General features: G+C 49.3%; 1 protein-coding gene across 6 annotated transcripts in view; it reads right to left on the bottom strand.

Moving 5' to 3' along the window:
- LYN (LYN proto-oncogene, Src family tyrosine kinase) overlaps nt 1-25,263 on the bottom strand; it is a 105,756-nt gene extending 80,493 nt beyond the window's left edge. For 2 of the 6 annotated variants that reach the window (XM_032470300.1, XM_032470299.1), the window contains exon 1: nt 24,932-25,055. Coding sequence is in view for 1 of the 6 variants with exons in the window: in XM_032470296.1 (XP_032326187.1) it covers nt 24,932-25,237 (306 nt within the window). In the remaining 5 variants the exon portion in view is untranslated. Of the gene's footprint in view, nt 1-23,513; nt 23,533-24,455; nt 24,579-24,931 lie in introns of those variants that run through there. The other 4 variants (XM_032470298.1, XM_032470297.1, XM_032470296.1 and 1 more) reach the window with 3 other exon arrangements.
- Nucleotides 25,264-26,233: the final 970 nt, after the last annotated feature.

Here is a 26,233-nt window from a genome sequence, read left to right on the forward strand (position 1 = left end):
AGGCTTGGGCTGGCGGCTGGAGAGCATGCAGATGGTCCGACCAGGACCCCATCAGGGCAGCTGGTCATCCTGACCCACCCACGTGGTCCCTCCCTGAGCCCCAAAGGGACACAACACTTCTCATACCAGGAAATAGGGACATTCTGACTTTTTCTTCTCTGCTCGAACTGGAAGGAACATCTGACCCTAATGTGTGGGGTCATCGCAGCATAATTCATGTTAATGCACAGAATGCTTCTGGGGAGCAGAGGGCTGGCCTCCTGAGGACAGCTTCAGTTGCCATGCTGGGTCTTATAGTTGGAGCGTTAGGTCTAATTGCAGTGCTAGATTTTATAAATGTTGTGACCAAGACACTTCTACACCTGTTTATCTTGTCCGTCCTTGGCGGCCCACGTAACCACTTCTTTGCAAAAACCATCTTGTTTCACTATGCCTCTCAATACAGCCTTCAAGACACATTGCAAAAGAGGAGCACAGAAATCCACTGCACAGTGAAATGGAAAGGGTCTTCAGTCCAAGTCCTAGGAAGTACATTGAGTTTTCCCACCATTTCTCTTAGCAGCTGCTTAGCTGGGGTTTAAATGACCATTTACAAAATAGCTAGTCCCAGTTGCGCTGTGTTCTGAACTGCTTTTCTCTCTTCTACTTGAGCAGAAGACACTAGATCGGGGAGGGGGAGGGGAGACGGCTGGAAGGGGTGGGCATGGACGGTGGGATGCGCCATGAAACGTCCCAGTCTCAACGTCAGGTTTACATGCCCTGAAATAAGACTTGTCCAGGGGGGACAGTATAGCTCAAATGGTAGAGCTTAGCATGCACAGGGTCCTGGGTTCAATCCCCGGTACCTTCTCTAAAAAGAGATAAATAAACCTAATTACCTGCACCCCAAAAAAAAACATTAAAAAAAAAAAGACTTGTCTACAACACACACATCACCCCTCCCCTCATCTGAGGTTGGAAACTGCAAAGTTATCCCAGATTACTCTTATTTCTCACTCCCCAGATCTGACTCTTCGGCAAGGTCTTTCCATGGACACCCACAACCTGTCCCCAGTCTTTCCATGGACACCCACAGCCTGTCCCCAGTCTGAGCACCCCCAGCTCCACCCCCATGGCCTCCCACTGCCAGAGAAAATGCAGGACACCCAGTGACACCGGCATTTCACAGAAACAGCAAATCCTTTTTTGGTATAAGTATGTTCCGAATATTGCATGAGACATACTAACTAAAAAAAGTATTCACTGCCTACCTGAAATGTACAGTTCATCTGGCAGTCTGTATTTTTATTTGCTAAAGCTGGCTACCCTGTGTGCCCCTGCACTCCCCACATAGCCAGATCTTTATCTGTTGATGAGAGCGCTTCCACAGCTCTGTTCGGAAGGAAGATTTAAGATCTTTACCAGGGGCTGCAGGGCCCGTGGCTGGAAAAGACAAAGAGGTGGGAGAGGCCCTCTGCTGGCCTCCACCATCTCTAGTCCTCATGCTTGAGCCCTAGGAGACCTTTCTTCCCTGCAGACACCCAAGCGCATCCCCGCCTCAGGACCTTTGCACCTGCTATCTCTGCAGCCTAGAGCCCTCTCCCGCTCCGTAGCTTCCGCACCTTTCAGATCAGAGCTCAGAAACCCCGGCCCCGGCCAGCCTTGCCCGTCTGCCCTCCATCTCATCACTCAGCCCACCCTTCCTCAGAGCCCCTCACCCAACCCGAAAGCAGTTACTGACGTGCCGCCTCTTTGCCCCGACTGGCAACACCTGCACTGGAGAACAGAGCCTGACTCTTGCTCACTGTCCCCAGAGCACCGAGAGCTGACCCTGGCAACGAATGGTCCCTCAACACGCATCTGCTGATGAACGAGTGAGTTTCCCACCCGTAAAATGAGATTTCCTTAAATTCGAAGCAGTCTTCACTTTTGCATGTTCGACTTTTATGACAGAATGTTGACATCCCTAAACAGCCTTTCCTGCACCAGACTCAGACTTCTCCCCATGAAACAGTGAATGCTCATTTCTGCCCGCTGTGCAGTGCTGCCGCCGCCCCTCCAAGTTCAGAGTCCCCAGGAGCCATGTCTTAGCAGTGGCGATAGTTGGTACAGTTAGTTACTTGAGTGTCTCAGTGTCTTTCACCGTAAACTGGTCATTTAAACATTTTAGTAGGCAGCCAAAAGACCAAGGTGTGGGCAGGGAATGCCATTAAAAGCAGGGGTGCCGTAAGCCCAATTCAACGGCAGCAAGTTGAAAACTACAAGGCAGGCTGAACACAGGGACACTACAGCTCGAAGCAGAGCACTCTTCGCGGTGTCTGCCGCTCACCTGATGGTGAAGGAAACGCGTGCGGTTAGAGACCAAGGACGGAAGGCTGAACACACTGAAAACTGTGTCTGAACGGGGCGCGCAGTTTTGAAGTGGTCCATGTTGTCCGGCTGGTGGGGAACGGAAGCCCTTGTCACGCCGGACTCCCTTCTGGTCTGCAGGCTTCGGAGAGGGAGAAACGGCTGCTGCGGGCCGTCTGCTGCGCAGCTGAGAAGCACGGCGGCCAGGTCCCCACCAGCAGCCTCTGGTCACCCTCCCCGTTATTTTGTCTTCCTCCTTATTCCTGGGAACGGCTGGAGTTTCTGAAGAATAAAAGCCTGCAGCTTTCGTTTCAAATCTTCTGAGCTGCTGGGAGAAGAAAGTATTCGCAGTGGCTGGTTGTCCAGGCCCTATCGTGCTGTTTAGATGGGCAACTCGAAGGCGGGATGGGAAACCGCAGGGCACGGGAGGAAGGGAAGTGCCTAAGGCCCCGGGCTGGGCGGGCTAGCCCGTGGGCAGACCCGGCGAGAAGGAGGAGAGAGACAGACACAGACTGAGGAGAAGGACTAGATTCAAACAATTGCAATAACCTACGCTGAAAATCTGACAAAATACGTATATGTAGAACTGAATCACTGTGCTGCACACCAGAAACTAACCCAACACTGGAAATCGACTAGGCTTCAATTAAAAAAAAAAAAAGCAACAGTTCCAGGAAGTCAGATGAAGTGTTCCCCATTTCAAGACTCTAAATTCTCACATGGTTTCTTCAGCCACTTTACAGATACAGCTGTGAAAAACACGGGCACAGATTTCCTTGGAGAAAGGAAACGGGCCCAGTCAGCCCTGCCGTGGGGACCACTTGGCGCTCAGCAGGCGCCCGTGGAAGCCTTCCTGACACGGATGCCAGGCAAGGGCCGTGAGCAGGACCGTCTCCACCCACGGGAGCTCGGGGTCAGAGAGAGAAACAGGCAAACCAGGGCTGACGCTGATGAGATCCGACAGGTGCCACAGCTCCGGGGACACAGGGAAGCAGATGGCCCCGAGTGTCGGGGCCGGCTTCCCGTACACAGGAGGCCAGCCCCTCGGTTACAGCCTGACTGGACCTCGCCATATGACAGTGTTTTCAGTTTGCTTTTCTTATGTCCTGGAGATGGATGGTGATACTAGCTGCAGGGCAGTGTGAATGTACTTATTCACCTCCCAAAATGTAGACACAGGGAAATGCACAGATCTTAAATGCCATATGACATGGGTTCTGATATATGTCCCCACCCACATTCACCTTTCGAAACAAGACACAGAACATTCCTATCAGACAGTCCCCGTGTGTCCTCTTCTAAGGCACCCCTCCTGGTGATCCTTGTTCTTGAACTCTGGAGAAGGGAAATCACACAGCATGTATTTTTCTGTCTGACTTAACTCACTTAATAGAATGCTTCTGAGATTCAAGGAGTTGTTTGTTTGAATAGCCCCATTTTATGATTCTATCATCCAAACTGACTGAACCACTCTTCCGACGGTGAATATCTGAGACACTTCCAGGGTTTTTCTTTCTAAATGCCTATTAAGGAAAGCACTGCGATATACATCACTGTATAATCTCTTTGTGGACACGTGTTTTCACTTCTCTGGTGTAAATGCCAAGGAGCAGAACGGCTTGGCTGTGAAGCATTTGTAGGTTGAGTTTCATAAGAAGTTGCGGAAGGGCTTCCCGTACTGGCTGCACCGTTTTCCACCCGTCTCCCTGCATCCTCACCAGCATGCTGGGATTGTCCCTGTCTTTTTTAACCAGCATGAGTGATGCAGAAAGGGCATCAACCCTCTGCCGGGGCTCCTGGTCTCCCGGGGGGCTGCTCCTTCCCTCGCAGGCAGGAGGCTACCACCGCCGGCTCAGCTGGGGCTTAAACGAGGCTCATTTCACTTCTTTCCTTTTCTTTCTTAGCACTTTCACGCACCCCTTCACAACCAACCCTGGTGAGGAATTCTAACAGATGGCGGAAGAGCAGCTCAGACGTGGGGCGATTTGCCCAGAGCTCACCAGGCGGGCCTCACCATCCCAGCACTCTAATTGGGCAGGTGCCTCATTTCTGAGCCTGCAGCTGATCGGTGCGCGTGTGAAAAGAGGGAAAACAACAACTGCTCAAAGAGTCAAGACGGCGCTACGCGACTTCCTGCTTTCCCGCCACGTGCTCCCTGCTCGCTCACGGGTGGCTTTGATAGAGCCTGGCTCTGCGGAAGTCTGGAGGGACGGGCGACCCTCAGAACCTCTGTGTCCCAGGGAGAGGGGAGCAGTCCCCTTGAGCAGGGGAGATACTCCAGGCCTGAGTGTGAAGTCCCCGGAACGGGAGGGGCCCTGTGTACCCCACGCAGCTCACAACACAGCCAAGACGTGCTGCTTCGGACAGTGAGGCTCGCCCAGCAGGTGGGGTGTCATGCCCAGATACTTCTCAAATGTATGGGGAGACTGGGTGGGGCAGACACTCTAAACCCAGGGGACTCTCTGCCCTTCTCGCTGGTGCCCATTGCAGTTGCCTCTCTTCAAGAGGGCCTGGAGGTAGCTTTCTAGCTGGGTAGCTATTCTGAGCACATCTTGGCACTCAGGACAGCGGATGTTCAGGTGGGAACTGACCTGATATTAACAGGACCATCCAAATTCACTGATCTGGGGCTTCCTCTTGAAGCCCAGAGATTCCGTGATGGCTGGATCTGGTGAAATGGTTCAACCTCGGTACACAAGCAGAGTCTCAAGGAGAGCTCTACAAAGCATGGATGCCTGGGTTCCCCACGATCCCCGTTTCATGGCTGGGGTGCAGCTTGGGCTTGAGGAGCTATAAATGCTCCCCATCAACTCTAGTGAGCAACCAGGGTTAAGAATAACCAGAAAAACCCTACACTGCAACCTCACCTGCTTTTGAAAAAGAATTCACAGTCCAATAGCATTGGGAACCTTTTATCAAATAACTGAACTCCACGTCAGAACTGAAATCAGAGCCATGCACGCGCATAGATGGCTTGACTTCAGGCGCCCTGTTGGCTAACTGCCACGGCCCCCCCCGCCCCCGCACGGCACTACAACGCCGTGCCTTATTCAAGGGCAGGGGCTGGAATTTACCCACCGACAACCTAACCCCATACCTGAACTCAAGCCAGAAAAGATGCTCAGGGGGGAAAAAAAGCTCTGACAAATAGAGCCCACTATTGAAAATGTGCTGATACACAGCAAAGTTGACTTTCATATCATATTTCGGCTTCTGTGAACTTTATTTCTGTTCTATAAACCTGATTGCCCCAAATGAAGAGTTACTTAGTCCTAGATTTGGTTATACTATGATCGTAGAGAAAATGGTAGTATTTACACAGTATTAGCTTTGGGGTATATTTTATAAAAAATATAATTCACTTATATTCATCCAGATTTATCTATTATAAAAACATCAGCATCATTTTCCTTTATTTCAAGAGTCACTCGACCTTGTTTACAATCAACGCTCAGAGAACAAAGGTTTACGACTGATGGAAGCAACGCTCCTTCTCATTTCAAACCTCAAGATTTACATCGAGGATAAAACACTTTAAACTCCACATAAACAAACAGTGATCATAAATAGATAACAAATCACTCACAAATGAGAAAGTCTCAATAAACCCAATGAATTCAGATGAGACTATCAACATAGAAACAGAAACAACCTGAAGTGAAGCAGGAAACAAATCATGCCCTGATCTTAAAGTAAAACTTAAGAACCGCAGACAGTTCTCAACCTGTTCATTTCATGAAACCCTGGCAATCAAAAACATTAGAAGCACCTTGAACAAGATGGGGGCTAGGGGTGCTGACCCCCTTGTAGTGAAAAATCCACGTATAACTTTACAGTCAGCCCGCGGATCCGTGTTTCCACATCCACAGACTCAACCAACGCTGATCACATGGTCCTGCTTCAGCCAGTATTGAGAGAAACCCAGGTCTGAGCGGACCCGCGCAGGTCAACCCCGGGTTGTTCAAGGATCCACTGTAATTCAACTCATTATACTCCTCTTGTTGAGATTTGGTTCATCTTTTTCAAACTTTATCCGACAAGTCTGGCCTACAGGAGCCCTAATAATTGTCACTGTTCCCTGCAAACTCATGCTAATCTCCTGCAGACTTTAAAGAAACAGTCAAAGAGGGGCTCCACGCGAACATTCACCCTACTGCTTGTAGGAACGTGAGACATTTTTTAAATGATGACACAGCATCACTCACTCCTTCAGCTTTGCTCACCCGAGATTCATTCTTGTGTCTGCCCAGGCATGAGCCCGTTATGTCCCCGGGGTGGTATATTACCCAAACCATGATCTTAATGCCCTTTTTGGCTTAGAGTCTTCTCTTCTGTTTATCTTCAGTTGATCCAAGAAGTGCAATTAGATAATGACTTCGTGCAAGCAAGCTGCCCAGCTAGGAGATGTCCCTGGCTGCACCCACCTCTGCCTCCAGAGGGTCTCCAGTGAGTGGCTGGTCCAGGATGGAGCAGCGGTTCTATGGCCCGAAGGATTCTGACAGGCCCAGGCAATGGGTCCAAACTGTCAGTCAACAGGAAACTGTCAGTCAACGGGGTTTATTGAAGCGTATGACCCATGTACCTCTGGATCACCATGAAAAGTATGGATCTGAGGCTCCTCCAGCTCCACCCTCATCCCCACAGAAAGCAAGAATGACACACCACCTCTGCCAATGCCCAGCCTTAAGCTGCCATCTTTGGGGGATATTAGTCCAGGGAAATCACCAGAAGTGGTTCTGGTGGGGCCACAAGTGTCCCAAAAGACGGTCCCGCTAGAGCCCAAGAACGAACACACAGACTAACGTTGAGATTAAAAAGCTCCTTCTACGTTAGAGTCAACGTCAAACACTTCTGTTTACACCAACTTCACCAAGCAAGACAAAATCGGGGTTTTACTTGAAGAGTCACCTGACACTCCAGAATGAAAGGAAGCAGAGGGGTCCTAAGACATTTTCCCTTTTAAAGAAAAACTTAATCTTATCTACTTTTCTTTCTTCAAAAAATTTTTTAATGAAGTGTAGTTGATTTACAATGTTAGTTTCAGGTGTACAGCAAAGCAATTCAGTTATACATGTAAATACATATGTATTTTCTTTTCAGATTCTTTTCCATTATATGTTATTACAAGAAATTGAATATAGTTCCCTGCACTATATAGCAGGTCCTTGTTGTTTATTATTTTATATATAGTAATGTGTGTTAATTTTTTCTTTTAACTTCTTTTCAGGGAGCTATTGTTCAGAAATGGAAATAGACATTTATGAACCCTCCAGGAGACATCCTCTTATGGGGTGCCCCAGATCTGGGAGAAGCCCTGGCCGGAGAGTTGACACGCTTCCCAGGGAATAAACTGGCTCAGCTCAGGCTTAACCACCGACAATCTTAATACACTTCACTGCAAATGCCACAAAGAACAGCAGAGGGGAACAGACCAAGGACAGCTGTGTGACTCACCTGGCCTGTGTATTCTCTGCCTATTACCTGACCCTTTGCCATGAGTAACCTATTAACTACAATCTTAATAACTTTCCAAAGTCCAAGGTGTTGTGGCTGCATTTTAAGGTAAAGACTTATGAGGATGTCACATAATGCTTAGTGGGGAGAAAAACACAAACTGGATAAGTCTTTAGCAAAAAGAAAGATGTGAGGCGCCTACTGGAGAAATGGCTAATTTAGTCACGATTCAACCTCAGCCCTGAAACAAATGATTGCTTTGCTTTCCTTTGCCAGCAGAGGAAAATCGTTCTTTGCCAACAAATGGTGACCCCAAAAATGGAGATCAATGGAGCTGCCCCACTGAAGTTAACGCAGATAAGTTCAGCCGGCTTGTCCTGACCATGCTTTAACCTCTTGGTTTCACGTTTAAATTTTCAGTGCAACATCCATGCATTTTTTTTCTCCTTGTCTTTGCAAGCTGTGATGACAGGAATTGTGACAAATTGTCAAAACTGGGGCTCGCTCTTGCTTTGGCTATACTACTGGTTTTAAGCATCTGGGTTTTTTTCTCCCCCAAGTCAGAGGCTGCACCTTGGATTCATGTGGAGCCGGGCTTGAGTTGGACTTCCTGGGTTCGAGTTCGAGCTTCACCTCGCAGGAACAAGATACTGAGCAAGCTAACTAACCTTTACCCGATAAAAGGGGATGATAACTGTACAGAGTTCCTACGGTTGTTGTGAGGATTAAGTGAATAAAAACTTAACAAGTCTTTAGAATAAGGAACCGCCCACAGTGTGTGCTTAGTAGGTGTTTGCTTGTTCGCTGCTCCGTATTTATTATTAGTTTCCCAGAAACAATCACATTCCTGTATTTACATTTACGTTAATGTATAAAGTCAACATGGTAATCTCTCAAGGATATTACCCTTCACATAGTATAATCGTGATTTTTTTAAATAACCTTTCGAAATTAAGTAAAACACATCAACTTGGGAGTCAAACTGGCTCACATTCCACTGACTTAGTAGCTAAAGGACAAACTGTTTAGTATCTGAGCCCTGGTTTCCTTATCAACACCAACAATATCAGTAACACACCTAGTAAGGAACTGGCCACCTAACGGGACACGCACTCGGTAAGTGATTGATGTTTTCATTATATTTTCTGTAAAAGGTAATTGTCGCCTGATACAAAAGTAAAACACGGTAACTGTGCTGGCATCATTATAAGACACTTTCAACTCTTCCAATGTTTGTGTTGGTTTTTTGAGGGGGGTAATTAGGTTTATTTCTTTAAGTGGCAGTACTGGGGATTGAACTCAGGACCTCGGACCTGCTAAGCGTGCGCTCTACCCCTGGAGCTACGCCCTCCCCCCAAGATGCTTCCCTTTAAGAAAGAACTTTGCTTTCCCTTCTGTGCCCAACCTAACCATCCCCAGCTCCTCTCCCCCTTGGTCCTCGTACGTCAATTAGTCTTCCGCCTGCAGGAAGTGAGTTCAGACTGGATTCTGAGGCGTGTCGTTATCCAGTCTTCAGTAAGACTGTCTGGCTTTGGGGGCCTAAAAGCCAGAAAGGTCCCTCAGGTCCCTTCAGACCTTAAGCAGCATGGAAAGCCTAAGTCATCCAGGTATGGCTCCTCCTCTGCCCATCGTCCATCCAAACATTCTTTCCCTTTCAGCGACACACTGTGCTTCTGAGATTTAACAAACATTTCAAAACACACTTCGCGCTCAAGTCCAGATGTGCATCCAAGTTCAGACTACCCCAGCCTTTGCAAACTCTTCTCAGTCATTTCCATATCGTTGTGCAGAATGAGCCCCCTAAAGACTCTGATGGCCAAACATGATTATGTGGGCAAAAAGAAAAGCAAATAGCAAATATGTGTCACACCTCTATTATGTTTCAAGTCCATCCACATGAATAATCACAGCTGAACTTGAAAACCCTTCTATTACAAGTCTCCACGTAACAGATGGTCACCAGGTGTTCGTCGAGAGGTCAAGTGACTTGCCCAAGATTATACCTCCCACAGCGAGAATTCAGACCTTGGAAGGTGGAGTCAGGTCACGTGACCAGGTCCTCTGTCATCCCTCCAGGACGTTCCTCACACAAAGAGGAGGAAAGGTACAGGCTCAAATGATCCCATCTCACTTGATGCCTGTGAGAGCCCGTGAGAGGCTGTGGTCATGTCCCTTCTCTAGGTGGGGGACCTGGAGCTCACAGACACCGCTCCCCAAAGTAACCCTGAAGGTCAATGTCCTGCCATCACTCCCGGCAGCCAGCAGGGACATGGGCAACAGAATACAGCAGAATTTACAACTGAGCTTCCCAGGACTCTCTCCCTAATAATGTCCATTCCAGGTGTCATAACACTGCCCTTTACTGTCTCAGAGGACTCTCATGGAGAGGATTTTTTTTAAGTAGAAGATCTAAAAGAGAAAAACTACTATGAGTATCTTTCTTGATAAAATACATAAGAAAGTTCCCTCCCCCAGCAACATTCAGCTTTATAGACGCTGTATGATAAACGACATTGCAAAATTCTGCAAAGTCAAATTAATAAACTTGGAAGCAGTTCAGTCTGGGAAATACCAAAAGTCATGCACAAAATACCATTAAAAACAGGTGCCTGGAATCTACAGACACAGAAAGTGGATCCCTGGCTGCCTAGGGCAAGGCTTGGGGGGAGGGGTTGGGGGATGGAGAGTGACTGCTAATGGGTACAGGATCTTGGATTTTGGGGGAGTGGGGGTGATGAAATGTTCTCAAATTGACCATAGTGATGGTTGCACAACTCTGTGAACATACTAAAAACCAACGAATTGGACACTTTAAGTGGGTGAATTCTATGGTGGGTGAATTGTATGTCAATAAAGCCATAATGTGAAAAAGGTCCCATACAATATAATTCTATGTAAATGACATTCTGGAAAAGGCAAAACTATAGTGACAGAACAGGTCAGCAGGTGCCTGTCGGGGTGGGGATGGCACATGGGAGTTTTGGGGGGAGGGTTCATAGAACTTTTCCTTATCATGATGGTGGTTAAATGAATATATACATCTATCTAAAATCAAAGAATTGCATGACAAAATTTTAGAAATCAATTAAAAACTTCAAAACCCAGTTGTTTCAACAAGGTCCTACTGTACAGCAAGGGAAACCGTACTCAGTGACTTGTAACCTTATAGTAAAAAGAATATGAAAAAGATTATGCATGTATGTATGTATAACTGAATCACTACACTGTACACCAGAAACTAACACAACACTGTAAATTTTAAAAAAAAGTTGTTTGTTAAAATCAAATCTACTTTCACTTAAATTTTTGTTACTCTTTTTAAAAGAACAAATAATTTACTAACCTTAAAAAGTAATTCTGGTGGCTTAGAATCCTACATCCCATCCCTAAAGGGATTTTGAAATATTTCAGAGTACCTGTTAAGCAGTAGGCTTTCCACTAAGCTAGGGGGGTAAATCGAGAGAGAAAAGGCAAATTTAAAAGTGAAACAGACGGACCACCAGCCAAACTGTTGTTAGAACTCGGGTCCTATGCAGTCAACCCCTCGGAAACAGCACAGGTGAAGTCACAGTCTGAAAGGCGGGGTCCTGCCCTTCAAGGTGTCTTCAATCTAAGGCCTCGAGCATCGTGTAATGTATTGTGGGTCAGTGGTGGGGGGTGGGGAGTACCTTTTAAGATACAGCAGAGACAATTTTACTTTCCTTAATCTAAAATCTGAATTTTCATTCATCTGGCATGAGGAGTCACACAAATCCAAGCTCTCAAGTACTAATGTTCGCTTATCGCCTAGTCGGGAGAAGACAGGCCAAGATCGCTCCGAGGTGGATCCGAGGATGTGGGTGGACAAGAGCATCCCGTTGCTCTGGCCAGGGGCTCCGACCTCCATCCAACTAATCACCGGAGTGTGGAAATCCAGGCGAGGGGGCCTGGGGCCCACCTCCACCAGATCAGGTGAGGTCTTTATCCCCTCTGTTTCTTTTCCTACGAAATTAGCGCTGTTGTTAACTGCTTAAGGACCACCCAATAATAAAAGCAAATGTTTTCTCTTTGCCTTCTGCCTGAACATTTTAAGAAGAATGAACTTGTGTCTAGTGTGTCCACCCCAGGATGGGTGGGAAGGTCTGAGTGAACCCAGTCAGATCAGGCCAGGGGTATGATGAATGGGGTTGGGGGAGACCCTACCAGGGGGACCCTCCCAAACCAAGAAAAGGCTGGAGGTGCTAAAGTTTAACCCAGAGCAATAGCCCAAAGTGTGTAATGTGTTAGATTTCTCCGAAACCTCTCACGTGTGACTTCACTTACTCCTTGCAACAATGGGATGTTACTCCCATCCTGTGAATCAGGAAAAGAGTTTAAGGGGCTTCCTCTAACACCCCAAGACTAGTGCATAACCAAGCATGCATTAGAACCCCATTCCAGACTCTCGGTTTGAAGATGACATTATGCTGCTCCTCAGACACCTCAGCCCGTCACACGGAAACACAGCTCTCCCCAGACGGGTACCAGTGCTCACCCCTCTTCTCCAGTGGGTAAGTAAGGAAGCCGCTAAGTTGTTTCTGCATATTTCTTTTTTTATTCTCAACTCAGGAATGCACTTCCTCCCTGGAAAACCCCTCCCCCCTTGCTAATCTGCCCTTCCCTTGGTTACCAGCTTCCCCCCTGGTCCCAGTCTTTGGCGCATCCAGCGGTGAAAACTCAAACACCAAGCATCAGACACTGCGGCCAGAGGAAGGTGAACCTGGGGCCGGGGCTGCGGGCAGTCACATCGCGGGCTCAGCGACCCCTCTGCGGTGCGGGTCACTCCCAGCCTTGACCTCTGAACCACAACGGGCTCCCCCGTGCTCTGCGGCCTGCGTGTGTTCCTCGTGTTTCATGTGAAATAGAAAGTACCCTCTTCATCCTCCTTGAAGAAGTATTCTAACTTCCTCAGCCCGGAGGGGACGGTGCTGCCGCCCGAGGGCTGTGGACGGGACGGCCAGTCACGCGCGGGCACGTTCACGGCCAGCGCGAAGCCAGGAGATGTTTCCTGGACGAACAGCTGAAGCATTGCCTGAGGGGTCAAGGCGCTCCGCAGGCCAAGCTACGGCGCACTCTCACCCCCAGCGAAAGGAACAGTCAAAACTGCAAGAAGCGGAACAAACCGTCCCACAGCGGGGCCGTGTTCCTTCGCACCAGAAAAATGAGTCCCCTTACGTGAAGACTAACCGACCTGAATTCACAAAGCCAGTGAGGACGTTCAGATGGCTGCATGCACACTGGCTGTGTCACCCAGCAGGGTGTTTGATGACTGGCGGGTCACTGGAAACCACCCTTATCACACCCACTTCGATAAATTTGCATTTATACATGTACTCAGCTATGCAGAGATGGGTAGAAAAACAAGCTATAAATGGCCAGTGCCATCTAATTTTACTAACTAATGGTTGGCTAAACAGGTATTTAAATGAGGCTCTGATCAAATTCACAGTGTGAGAATTTTAGCAACTGAACCCAACCTGGGCAAGGACTCACCCTCCCTCCAACTGAATTGCAGTAATTCAACACAGAGATGCGGGTACTAGCCAAACCCACAGCTTGAAAATCTGTTTATCTGCTAAACCAAATGGCTTTGCACTGCTTTTCAGGTGCTTATACTTTATTGTGAAAAAGCTGACATTGGAAACTAAACAAAAACTCGGAGCAGGATGGTAGACGCCTTTGAGAGCCAGTACTGGGGGACGGGGAGGTGTGCACCAGGAGGCGCTGGGTGTGAGCACCGTTCTGCTTTTTGATCCAGGGGAGTTCATAAGAGGGTCCGCTTTGAGCTAGGTTTGTCTGTTTTTTCATATTTTGTGATATGCACGTTACACTTAAATTAAAAGAAAAAACCATCCCTACGCTGGGAAAGCTTAAAAAAAACTCTCCTTCAAACAAATATTCTTTCCTATCGTAATCTGGATCGCTGGGTTAGTGGCCAGAAACAAGAGAATTATCAAATCAGAAAGCGCCTCGTAGAGCCATCTGGTCCACTTTTTCTAAAAGGTCCTGCAAGAGATTCCCTTAGCCTGCGCTTATAAGCTTTTAACTTCTACAGGAGAGGGGCTTCACACCCCAGCCGGTGGGCAGCAGCCAGCTTTGATTGTGAGAAAGCTCCTCCTTCATCTCCAATCCACAGTCTCTGCCTTTGTAAAAATTCTCCATCACCAAACTCACAGCACAGCCATTTCAATACCCTATTAGCCATCAATCCACATGGCCCTGGATTAACAGAGTTAGACACCCTGTCCCCTCAACCCCCACCCCGTGCAAACAACTGAACATCAGTCAGCTAGGTGAGCAAATCCCCAGTCAGAATAAGGGCAATTCATCAAACTCAAGGAAATATCCTCTTGACTCCCCCTCCCATTTATTTGTACACACTTCTGCTTTTTAAAAATAATTTTTAATTGTAATAAAATACACATACAAAAATTTACATCATAACAATTTTAAGTGTACCGTTCAGTGGCATTAAGTACATCTATATTCTTGTACAGCTATCACCTCCATTTCATTTCCCGAGCTCTTCATCTTGCAAAACTGAAACTCCAGACCCTTAAACAATACCTACCACCCCCCCTCCCCCAGCCCATGGCAGCCACCATTCTACTTTCTGTCTCTATGAGTTTGACTTCTCTAAGTACCTCATATAAGTGGAAACATACAGTATTTGTCCTTTTGTGGACAAATACTTATTTCTCTTAACAGTCTGTTCTCAAGATTCATCCATGTTGTAGCCTGTGCCAGAATTCCCTTCCTTTTTAAGGCTGAATAATATTCCATTGTGTGTACAGACCACCATTTTGTTTTTCCATTCATTTGTTGATGGACACTTGAGTTGCTTCCACTCCTGAGCTCCTGTGAATAAGGCTGCTATGAACATGGGTGTACAACTATCTCTTTGAGACCCCACTTTCAGTTTGGGGGGTTATATCCCCAGAAAAGGACCTGCTGGATCACATGGTAATTACTAGGGTCAATTTTGGGAGGAACTGCCACACTGTTTTCTGCAGTGTCTGCACCATTTTATAATCCCACCAACAGTGCAGAAGGGTTCCAGTTTCTCCACATCCTCACCAACATTTGTTATTTTGCAGTTTTTGTTGGTGGTGGTGTTTGGTTTTTGGCTAGCAGCTATCCTAAGCAAATTTCTATTGGTGATAACAGTGACTACCATTGGCTTTGTGCGTCTGTGGCTGGCTCGGGATCCATAATGTCTGAGGTTTAAATACCAGGACTCTGATCCAGCAAAGCCAGCACCATGTGCCTAGGAAGGGTCAGGCCTGGACGCTGAGCCCAAGTGTGGTTAACTCCATATCCTGTGCTCCAACCACCTCCCACACTGCCTGCCTTCTCACCAGAATGACTGGTTTCTGTGCACTGATTCAGATGTCCAGGGATTCCCTGAGCAATGCTACTGGCCCACCCACGACCACAGCAGATTAATGTGTCAGCCTCTGGTGTGTGAACAGCCCAGAGAGAATGGAGCACAATAAACTCTTTAGGACAGGAACCTGCACACTTATTAAGGTTTATGCTCCCCCCAGGACCCCATGACAATGCCTAACACACAATACTCAATAAATATACATTCAAGAAAATAAATTGTGATTACAGAAGCCCAATTATCAGCGTGAATGCCACACCAGTCAGGGTGACTAGAAGACAACAACACGCCATCTAGATTACAAGTTAGTAATCAAGATAATTTACAGCGTTTTCCTTCCAATTTTTTGCCTTTCACATAAGGCTCCGTATTTCTTTCTCCTTGATCCATGTCTCACTTTCCTTCTCTCCCGCACCCCACTCCTTTTCGACTTGTATCTTAGACCATCTAGGAGCTTTACTTTTTTCACTGATCACTGTACCAGCCCCAAAGTAGACTCATTTATGCATCACTCATTAACAAGAATAGGTGCCTTTGACCAGTCAGGGCCACCCTGTAGATGGGGATGTGGAAGATTTGTGCAGGAAACTTCAGTAGAGAAGACGGATCTTACAAAATCCGGTTTCTGTTAGGAGGAGAGGCAGAGTAGAAGCACTGGCGGACAGGTTATCAGTAACGTCCCTACACATCCTGCACTTAAAGCCCCAGTGAACGGATGTTCAATCAGTCCAACAGTGGCCGCTGGCTTGAGCTGCATGAGAACAGCAACGTGCCAGAACCAGCAAGCAGAAGCTATGGAAATAAAAGACATTAGAGAGAAAAGGCTCTCTAACATCCACAGCTGAACAGAAGTGAGATGGGCCACTTTGAGCAACAGGAATATCCCTGTCACCGTGCTTCTCACAACGTTACCCCCTTTACCTGCGTGAGAATCACTGGGACAGACCCTAAATTTTGAGACTCCCTGTTCAAGGGACAGTGACTCCCTGCCAGGGCCTGTGTGTGTGGGACATACCACCCAAATCCCCTCCTTCTCTCAGGTTCTGTGGTTCTCAGGCCGGGCACCAAGGTAGGCAGGTGACACTATCCATGAGCCCGGTGGCTGACACACGACACCAGAGGGGACAAGGCCTCTGTTAATCCGGCTGGACAGTTGCCTTAGTTGAAGACATGACTGCAGCAATCACGTAACCATTCACCAAAACTTTCAGAAATTTTCTTCTACTGAAATCTTGAAAGGTTATCTGCTGGTAAAGGAATGGACGGAAAATGACACTTAAACCCTCCTTTAGTAGCGATCTTAATTTATTTAAAACTTTTTAAATAGATGAAAACCATGAAGTAAAAGAGACACATGCAGTTATGAAATTTAACTTGTGGAATTTTCTTTTTTTATATACATTTGGCATCCATTAAATTGAAAATAACTGGAGAAGCCAATGTGGTCCAGACAGACAGAAACCAACTCTTATGGTGTGTGTTGGATTATACTGATGACCATAAACTCTGTAGTAGAAATTTATTTGGATGGGAAGAGGGTACAGCTCAGAGGTTGAGCGCATGCTTTGAATGCATGAGGTCCTGGGTTCAATCCCTAGTACCTTCGTTTAAAAAAAGAGAAAGCAAGGAAGGAAGGAAGGAAGGAAGGAAGGGAGGGAGGAAATTCTTCTGAAGCAGGGACCATGTCCACTACTGTCTTGTCTGCCACTCCCTGGATGACAAAGCATCTTGTTGTTTCAGGACCCCTCCCTCTAAGCTGGTGAATTCCTCTCCCCCCACCAGGCCCAAGCATCGTGCCCTCCCTGCCATCAAGAGCCCTGCCCTCCTGTTTGCAGAGCACTCTGTACACACGTCTAGGACAGCCGTGGTCAGACTCTGAAAACCAGGTTTATGTCCCCACGTCCCACCACCGAGGGCATCTTTGAATGCAGAGACCATCCTGCTCACCCCGTGGCCTCTGGCAAGCAATTCCTGGTACCTCACAGGCAGATCAGAAGTTCAGCTGACCAACACCCGAGCCTCCAGCCCACGGCAAACGCTGTCCTGGGAAGGATGGGTTATGGCCGCCGCCCCCCCCCTCCCCCCGCCAGGCTCTGAGACAGCACAGAAGAACCTACTCGGGATGTCCGCCGATGGAGGGAACAGTCAGGGTCCCTCTCCTCCAAGACGAAAGCACCTCGCCTAGTGGTAAAAGCAGCTCCCTTTGACTCTGTGTGCCAGAAACAAGGTAAGAGACTACAAGTTAGCTCCGCTCATCACCGCCCCGCACCTGAGAAGCGGGCACGGGGCCGTGAGCATCACGTAAATGAGGAAATGCTGAGAATAAGTCATCTGCCTGAAGCCACAAGTGCTGGAACCGACGCTGGAGCTGAGATCTGTCTAACTTAGAGGCCTGTTTTCTTTCCACCACATTACACTGCCTCCCCTCAAGCTTAAAACGGACAATCCCCGTGGGCACTGGACACAGCAGATCTTCAACCTGCCACGTCCGGTTCTACAGGCGCGTTACTCACGTAATCGCCAAAGGATGCCACTCTCCCCATTCCTAGTTGTGGGGGTGCTTTTATTTTTTTCCATTTAAAATTTATTGCATTAAAAGAAAAAGAAACTCTTACAAAACAAAAGTCTAAAACCTAAACCAACTCAAAGACAGAAGATTATTCTCCAGGTAAAACTAAACACCTCCCTGCAAAAAAGAAAAAAAATCTTACATTAAAAAAATCCAAAAGAAACAGAAATGCCAGCTTCAAAAATATTTATCCAAAAAAGTGAGGCATCCTGGTGCTGCTCTGAATACACCAGTTTGCACGTGATGAGAACACTGCCAACACCAAGCTGCTGCTGGACAACGCAGGCTCCAGTTAAACCCAGCAGAAAACTCTGACAAGCCCAGAGACTGAGACCTCCGCTCCCAGCTGCTTGTTCTTCAGCAGCGGTGTCTCCTCAAGGAGACTCAGATAAACGTCTGCGCAAGAAAGTCACATTCAGGGCGGTTACCAAGTACCTGCTGGCCAGCGAGGAGAAGGCTGCGGTCTGACGTCATGTAAAGCAGCCGTCCACGTTATTTCCTGGCCCCTCGTGAGTCACCGTGGAAGCCCCTGTTCCTCCCCGGGTTCGCCGCCCACTCAGTCAGAGCAGTAAATGAGTAAGTGTCTCAGTGTCTCCCCATTTTTGGGCTACATCATAAATACTTTATTACAAAAAGGTCCAGGCAAGAAGTTGATTGTGACGGGAAAAAATGGCTTCCCCTTAAAAGGTTCCAATGATGGACCTTCGTTTACACAGAGAAATCCAACACCTGAGTCCTCGGGACCAGGGGCCTGTAGGCCTGTGCGGCCAGCGATGGGCGGGCGGGTGGGTCTGCTCCCCCCAGGGCTCCATCGCCCCCCTACCCCCGGAGTTTCCTTGTGAGGCTGTGTCTGAGTCCCAGAAGGCTCTCAGGAAGCTCACTGCTAAAGGTAAGTATAAGAAGTGGACACTTCTTTGAGAAAATATTATCTCTGCTTACAACATTTGCTGCTCATGAGTTCCTCCAGGGGCAGGTCTGCCTACAGTTATAACTACTCAACTGTCAAAGGGCCACTTTTGCCCCAAAGTTTCCTGATGGCTCTACCCTCCCCTGCAGTCACACTGGTTTATTACATGTCATTGGCCATGACACTGCTGTTCTAAAACTATGTAAGCCACGCCCTTTTTAACAAAATATAAATGCACCGAAGGAAGAAAGAATTCCACACTCACCCAGCACCTGGAAATAATCAGTATTAATAACTTTAGAAATGAAGACAGAGAAAAACCAATATCACATGATATTAATTATATGTGGAATCTAAAAAAATTTTACAAATGAGCTCATTTACAAAACAGAAACAGACTCTCAGAAAAATTCCTTCGGGTTACCAAAAGGGGAGGGATAAATTAGGAGTTTGGGACGAGCAGTTACAAACTACTGTCTATACAAAAGATAAACACCAAGATCTTACTGTAGAGCACAGGGAACTATATTCGATAGCTTATAATAATCTATAATGAAAAAGAATATGAAAAAACCCGTATGCATGTATACCTGAAGCACCATGCTGTACCCCAGAAACTAACACAACATTGTAAATCGACTACACTACCATAGAAAAACCCTTCACTGTAAAAAAGTATTCGTATGCATAACTTACAGGCCTACGTGTCACATACTAGTATTTTATGTCAGATATGGTGACATATTACTTTTCAGCTTGTGTTCAGCATTTTAAAACACCTTGCATATCAGTAAGTATAATTTAATTCTCTTTTTAAAGATATTTACAAGGTATACCATGCACTGTATGGATGTATCTTACTTTGTGTTTGTTTTAATAAGCCTCCCTACTGGACTGGAGCTTGTGAAACTGCTGGGCCCACCTCTGCACATGTTAAACTCTGCCAGCTCTCAGCGAGCCAGCCTCAGGGGACAGCGTGGGGTCAGGCTCCCCAGCAAGTTGGGTGGAAAGGCTCTTGCACCAAATTTCGTTTCTTTCTTTCTTCTTCTCTCTTTTCTTTTCTTTTTTGGACATGGATCCTGGTCCCAGAAGTTTAAAAGTCTCTGCTCTATCCTCTGTCCCCGAAATTTAACAAGATGCTTCAGCCTAAGTGATTTTTTAAATAGCCCTGAAGCACTGAAGTCAGGATTAAGAAATTATTATGATGCCTGCATATGAAAAGATTGCAAAACACCTGCTCCGAGTTTTGCAACGGTTTCCATGATGGAGAATTTCAAAACATCCATCTTCCTGTGGCTTAAACATCCAGCTTGGCTGCCCTGGGCTCCACGAGAAAACACTCCACCCTGATCACTAGATTCGGCCTTTCCCCTCCCCCCCCGACCCCAAGGACAAACTGAAAACAGAACAGAGCTGAAGGTGGTAGAAAGAACCCGGAGGTAAAAGCAGGGTTGGGCGGTGAGGAAGGTGGAGCTGCAGGCAAATGACGAGCCTGGGGCCTTCGAAGCAGGAGGAAGTATCACTTCCTCGCCAGCCTCCTCCTCTCTCCGGCCTCCGCGCTCCGCGACCCAGCTTCCCCGCGGAAAGCAGAAGTGGGCCTCACTCTCCAGACGGGCTCCTGCGGCAAGCCTCTGTACCGGCCTCGCCCCCGCGGGGGTTAACATGTACCAGAAGGCACCCAGGAGGCCAGACACCCATCAGACCTCCCAGCTGCGGCCGGAGGCAGCGTGAATCCAGACCCAGCTCTCCAACCCCTCCCGTGCTCTCACCAGAGGCTGGACCAGTGGCCAGAGGACGGGGAACTGGGCAGGACGGACAAGGAGCCAACCACCAGCGTGAATCGGGGTCCGTCAGGAGGGTGATGGCAGAGGCCCACAGAAAGCGGGGCGTGCGGGCCGGCCCAGCAGTATTTGACTTTGCCTGAAGTGTGAACTGTGAAAAAGGTAATAAGACACACTTAGAGGCCCCCCGAGCCCCACGAATGAGGACATCTTCCCTGTGCTCTACGACCCATCAAGAGCAGAGCGCTGAGAAACACACGCTCAAACGGACTCTGGGAAGGTCGCCCCCGCCTGTGTAACTTTACAGAACCTCATGTGTGCATCTTAGCATCGGGAAGAACGAACACAGTTACAGTGAGACTAACCAACAAGGGTCGGCTCCGATCACACCCGCTCGTGGCCTGAAGGCTCTGGGATAGAGGGGAAGACAGATTCAAATATGTGATGGTAACAAAGCACAGTTAGATAGCCAGCACTTTGGAAGAGTTCGACACAAACGAACTCTTCCGTCCTGATTGTCTGGGTAACTTTCAAGAAGTAGCTTTGCATTGAGCTCAGAACAAGAGTGAGGAAGAAGCCCAAGAAGAAAGGACGAAGGCCAGTGGAGGCCCCTGCAACTTGCCCACGTGGACGAGCCTTTCAAACACACCATCTCAAGTAAGCCCTCAACTTGCTATTCCAAATTACAAGAGACCCCTTCCAGCCAACCAGAGCCAAAGACACCTAAAAGAAGGCCCAAGTCTTTATAAACAAGTCTTTCCCCAAAATTCGAATCCCTCAATTGGCAGATTTCCATACTATTTTCTACACTTGGGCTTCTCCCCCCAGTGGGAACTTACTCAAAATAAATGTTAGAAATGATGAGAGAATGAACTCAGAGTTTCACAACTTAAGTATCAGGAAACTGGGCAGCTGTAAGAAATCTTTCAGTATTTCTGATCAACTTCCTCTTCCCTGTCCTCCCCATTACCAATCTTAAAACCCGGCAGGCCACGTCTGCGTAGCGTAGGCTGGGCTCCAGATGACCGGGCCTCGCGTGCAGCAGGGAATGGGCCACGTGTTTCCACGTCTCCTTATTTTATATTTTCGCCTCGAATGACACCTCTCACTGTTTCAACAACCACACAAGGAGGCTGGGAGGCCTGATCAAGACACACTTCTAGCAGAGGCTGGAGGGCATCCCTTTGTAAAGTATTATTGGGGCACGTCTGTCCCAACCAATGAACACCAGAGAGCCCTCCAGGCAGTCACTGGAGCTGCTCAGACAGCAGCCAGGAAGGTGTCACCTTGGCAGTCATCAGAGCTCCCCTCCCCGAGCAGGAAGCAGAGCTGAAGGCATAGAAACTCAGCTGCCCAGTCCCGCCCCCGTGCCCCTGCTCCACGGTTCATCTGGCTCTCGTCAGCCACTAAGCTCAGGCAACTTCCAAGTGACAGAAGAAAACCACCTGTGATTCTCCGCCTTAAAAATGTGTATTAAATGATACATTCATTTCTTTACTTTTAAGTAACTGAGTACCAGCCACAGGTCCAAAGGCAGACAACTGGGGAAGCTCTAAAGTTGGGGCCAGGAAACACACCTACTGTGCCCAACAGTGCCACTGCACTACTCATGCGACCTTGGACATGCCACAAACCTCTTTTTTGGCATCTGTCCCTGCCTACTTGGGAAGTTCATGAGAGGAGCAAATGAAATCAGAGTTCAGAAGGCTTCAGAGTCCTGGATAAGCAAAAGGTGTCAGCACCATCCTGGCCAGATGAGCCCAAGAAAGGTCTCAGGCCATCTCTGCATTCAATGTCCCAACTAAGGGCTGCAAAGACCTTTCAATGTCAACACTATCTACGCCTGAGGACGTGGAGGTCATTGCCACCAGCAGTGTAAGTGAGCTGCAACAGTGTCCCATGCAAGGGACAGATACATACTATACTCCTATTTATATAGATTTAAAATTAATCTTGGCTTGTTTATGGAAAATAGGGTTTAATTTTGTTAAATTACAGCTCTATACATTCACTTGAACCAACCGGCATCTCAAATGTTTCGGTGACTTTTTTTTTTTTTTTTTGGTGGGGGCAGGCAATTAGGTTCATTTTTACTTATTTATTTAACAGAGGTACTGGGGAGTGAACCCAGGATCGTGCACACGCTAAGTACACTCTCTACCACTGAGCTGTACCCTCCCCCGGGGATTTATCTCTGAATACAAATATAATGGGACTAAAAGGCTTCGAAAGACATGAAATCACAAAACTGCTGAGACACTTTTCTGCTAAGAGAATGCCATGGTCAGGGGTGGGACACAGCTATTACAAGTTCTCTACCAACCATCCCAACACCAGTGAATCTCAGATGAAGCACGTCTTTTTGATGAAGGCTTTGCAGGCCCCATCCCACCACTCCAGATGAAGACTCCTCTCCCAGTGGCACAGCACAGTAACCAGTCCTGAGCAGAGATGATCACTTACAACACGAGCGCAGGGATAACCTGACAGTCAGGACAGGCCCTCCAACTTCCTTTTTCAGAAACCAGATAGAGAGGCCCGTGGACTGCAGATGCCTTAGGGGCCAGCCCTGTGCCTGGGCCTTGCCTAGGGCCAGGCTCAGGGCACACTCTGCTTCCTTCTTCCCAGCCATCTCGACCATGTGACAAGCACCAGAGCTCGAGTTTCGGGCAAGCCAGACAACGCTTTTTCACGTCCATTCGTTGTAGTGGTGAATACAGACCATACTTGTGTGGACAAATCATAATATAACTCTAGTTACTGCTGTGATGGAAATGTTGGTAGAATTAATGGCCCAAGTAATTTATCCAAAATCACAGCTCTGGTAAATGGTGGAGGAACCCCAAACTCAGGTTTTCTGGCTCCTCTTTTCTCCTTCTTTACATCCACTGCCCTCTTCCCTGAAGGGAACTCAGGAAGAGGATTACCCAACTCCGCACCCAAAGAGGCCCAGTCACCAAAAGCCTCTTGTGATCAAAATAAATTTCTTCAAGCCTCAAAATACTGACCTCCTTACTTCCAAATCAGAGCCAGGAACTACCAGCATCCCACTCTTCCAGCAGAGCTTACCTTATCAGGAAGGACTCTGAGTACTCAGTAAATTCCTGTCTTCTTTCAGTGCCTGTTCCCCCTGCACTGCCTTAGGTGATGCTGGAGCGAGAACACCCTGCCCTCCTGAACCCTACGGACAGAGGGCGGCCAAGAAATCAGAATCATCCTCATTGGCTGGTACTTCGGGTGAGTCAGACTCCTGGGTCCTGCTCTGGGACAGCAAATCTCTGGTATATTTATTATGCAGATTTACCAGTAAGGTCAGGTGGCCAAATTGGACATGCAGCCTTGGGTTTAAAACCATCAAATTGCAAAGAAGCAGGGAGCCTCGTTTTCATGGAAACAATTATTTATGGAATGCCCAGTATGTGCTTGGGGCTTCATAAGCAACACATATCTCAGAAGGTAGATACGTTCGCTTAAAAATGAGGAAAGTCCAACCCAGAGTTTCAGAGGCCCAAGTTCACACTTAGCTAGGGATAGGCGAAGCCTGGATTCAACCCGAGTTTCTGAGATGGCAAAGAAGGTGGGTGGACTGGGGGTAATTAAGAGAGGCAGGCAGACACACACACACACACACACACACACACACACACACACACACACACAACACACACACACACACCCGCACCCACGCCCGCACTTAAAAGGAGTATGTCAAACGCTCTGCTCCCAGAAGACTCCACAGTCGGTCAAGATAATGCAGGCAAGTGGGAACTGACGCTTACTCCCTTCCCCCAAGGCGAAGGAACGGCAACCCCTGAATTCTTAAAATAACTCTCGCTTCCTCTCGGCCGGGCAGCCGAAGGCTCGGGACCACTGCTCTGCAGGCCGGGAGGCGCCGGGCTCAGCGGGAGGGTGCGCGCCGCCCCGCCGCAGCCCCTGGGCGTCCCGCTCCCTCCGGCCGGGCGACCCGGGCGGGCGGCTGTCCCCGGGCCCGGGCCGAGCCGCCGCGCTCACCTCGGGGGCCGGGGTTCGGAGGGGAGGCCAGACCGCGCCGGCGAGCAGCGCCCCCGGGATCCCCGCCGCGCGTCCGCTCCGCGTGGAAAGGGGCTTCCCCGCCGCGCGCCGGGAGCGGCCCGAGCGGAATCGGCATCCGGCCCTCGGGGCGGCGCCGGAGGGACCCGCGGGGCGCCCGCCCCCGCGCCACGCCCCTGCGCGGCCGGGCGGAGAAGACACCTGCGGAGCCGCCCGCCCCCGTGGCCTCGCTTCCCCGGGCCGGGTCACCCGGGGCCGAAGGCAGCTGGGTGGCCTCACCGCCCGGCCCGGCGCCGGTCGGCCAGGCAGCCGCGCGCGCCGCCCGCCCCGCCACCCGTGCCGCCCCCCAGCTCCCGGCTCCGGGTCCCCCGCCCCAGACTCCGGCGGGAGGCACAGTCGTGCCCCTGCCCGGCCCTCCCGGTCCCGCGCTCACCCCCCGACTGGCGCCTAAAACTCACCAGCTCCGGGTGCAAGTCGCGGAGCGGCGGCGGCGGAGCTCCACGGTGGCCGGGGGTCAGAGCGGGGGTCGCGACGGGGTGGCCCGGCGGGGCCGGCGACGGAAGGCACGCGGCTCGGGGTGCGGGCTCGGGGCCAGGGGTGGCGCGGCCGCCCCGCCTGCCGCGGGCTGGAGGCTGCAGCGCGTCCGGCCCGGAGGCGCCACGGCCGGGAGCGAGCGGCGACGGCCCGGAGCGGCGGCGGAGGAACTGGCCGTCGCCGAGCGCGGCCGAGAGGTCCCAGCTACTTCCTGGTGCTCGGATTTGCATACCCCTCCTGGAGGGCGGGGAAGTGACCGCCTGGCCCCTGCCCAAGGTTTGGGTCTTCGGTGTGGCTGTCGCGCGGAGCTTTGGAGGCAAAGAACCTGCGTCCCGGCGCGCAGCGTGGGAGAGTGGAGCCGCCTGGGGCCCCGCATTCTCCTGCAGGGACGGACGCAACAATCTTCCAGGAGATCTTCTGGCGCCTGGAGTCCTGGCCCAGCGACGAAACCTCTCGTGTCTTCTTTCCTTCCCTTCCCACCTACTCCCTGGAGTGTTAGGAAGCGGGGTGCCCCTGGCGGCAGAGGAGGCGCACTTTGATCCCCCCAACACTTGGAGTTCTCTAGAGAGAGGATGGGCTGTGCTCAGCCGAGGCTCAGGGTCTCCTGGAGTTCTTAATCACCAGTAGAGTAGCTCCTTAAGGGTGTACACAGGCTCAAGGTATTGATAGAGGCGGTGGCGGGGTGGGGGTCGGGGGCGCTGTGGAGTTATATGGCCTGGCAATTTCTCAGCCCCTCGAAACTTCGGTATCGTCCCGGAAAAATGGGGACAGGATGCTGCTGGGAGGAGGAACTGCCGTCTGGGCAGGGCTTGCACTGTCCAGTGCACAGTAATGGTCGCCATTACTCTTTGGTTCCTGCCATCTCTGTATCCCCGCCTGTAGAGCTTGGCACACAGAAGGTCCCTGACTAGTGTTTGCTGAACGAATGACTTCATCTTCGAGCTCATGTTTCAACTCAGTAAATGCCCGTATAAATCCAAGACAGAGTATCAGTCTCAGGCACCTTGGATGCCTGCCTGTTCTAAGCAAGATTGCGCTCGCTGGGATTCCAGCCTAGAATTTACAAGGAAACAGCCCTCCAGGGAGGAGATTTGGACTCTGTGTTTATAATAGGTAATAGCAGACATCTACCTAGGGTCTACTGGGGGCCAGACGAGCCCTAAGCTCGTCAGACCCATGACCTTTTATTAACAATTCTGGCCCCCTTACGAGGCTGCACCCAGTCC

This window comes from Camelus ferus, chromosome 29 (assembly GCF_009834535.1).
Source record: "Camelus ferus isolate YT-003-E chromosome 29, BCGSAC_Cfer_1.0, whole genome shotgun sequence".
Classification (NCBI taxonomy): domain Eukaryota; kingdom Metazoa; phylum Chordata; class Mammalia; order Artiodactyla; family Camelidae; genus Camelus; species Camelus ferus.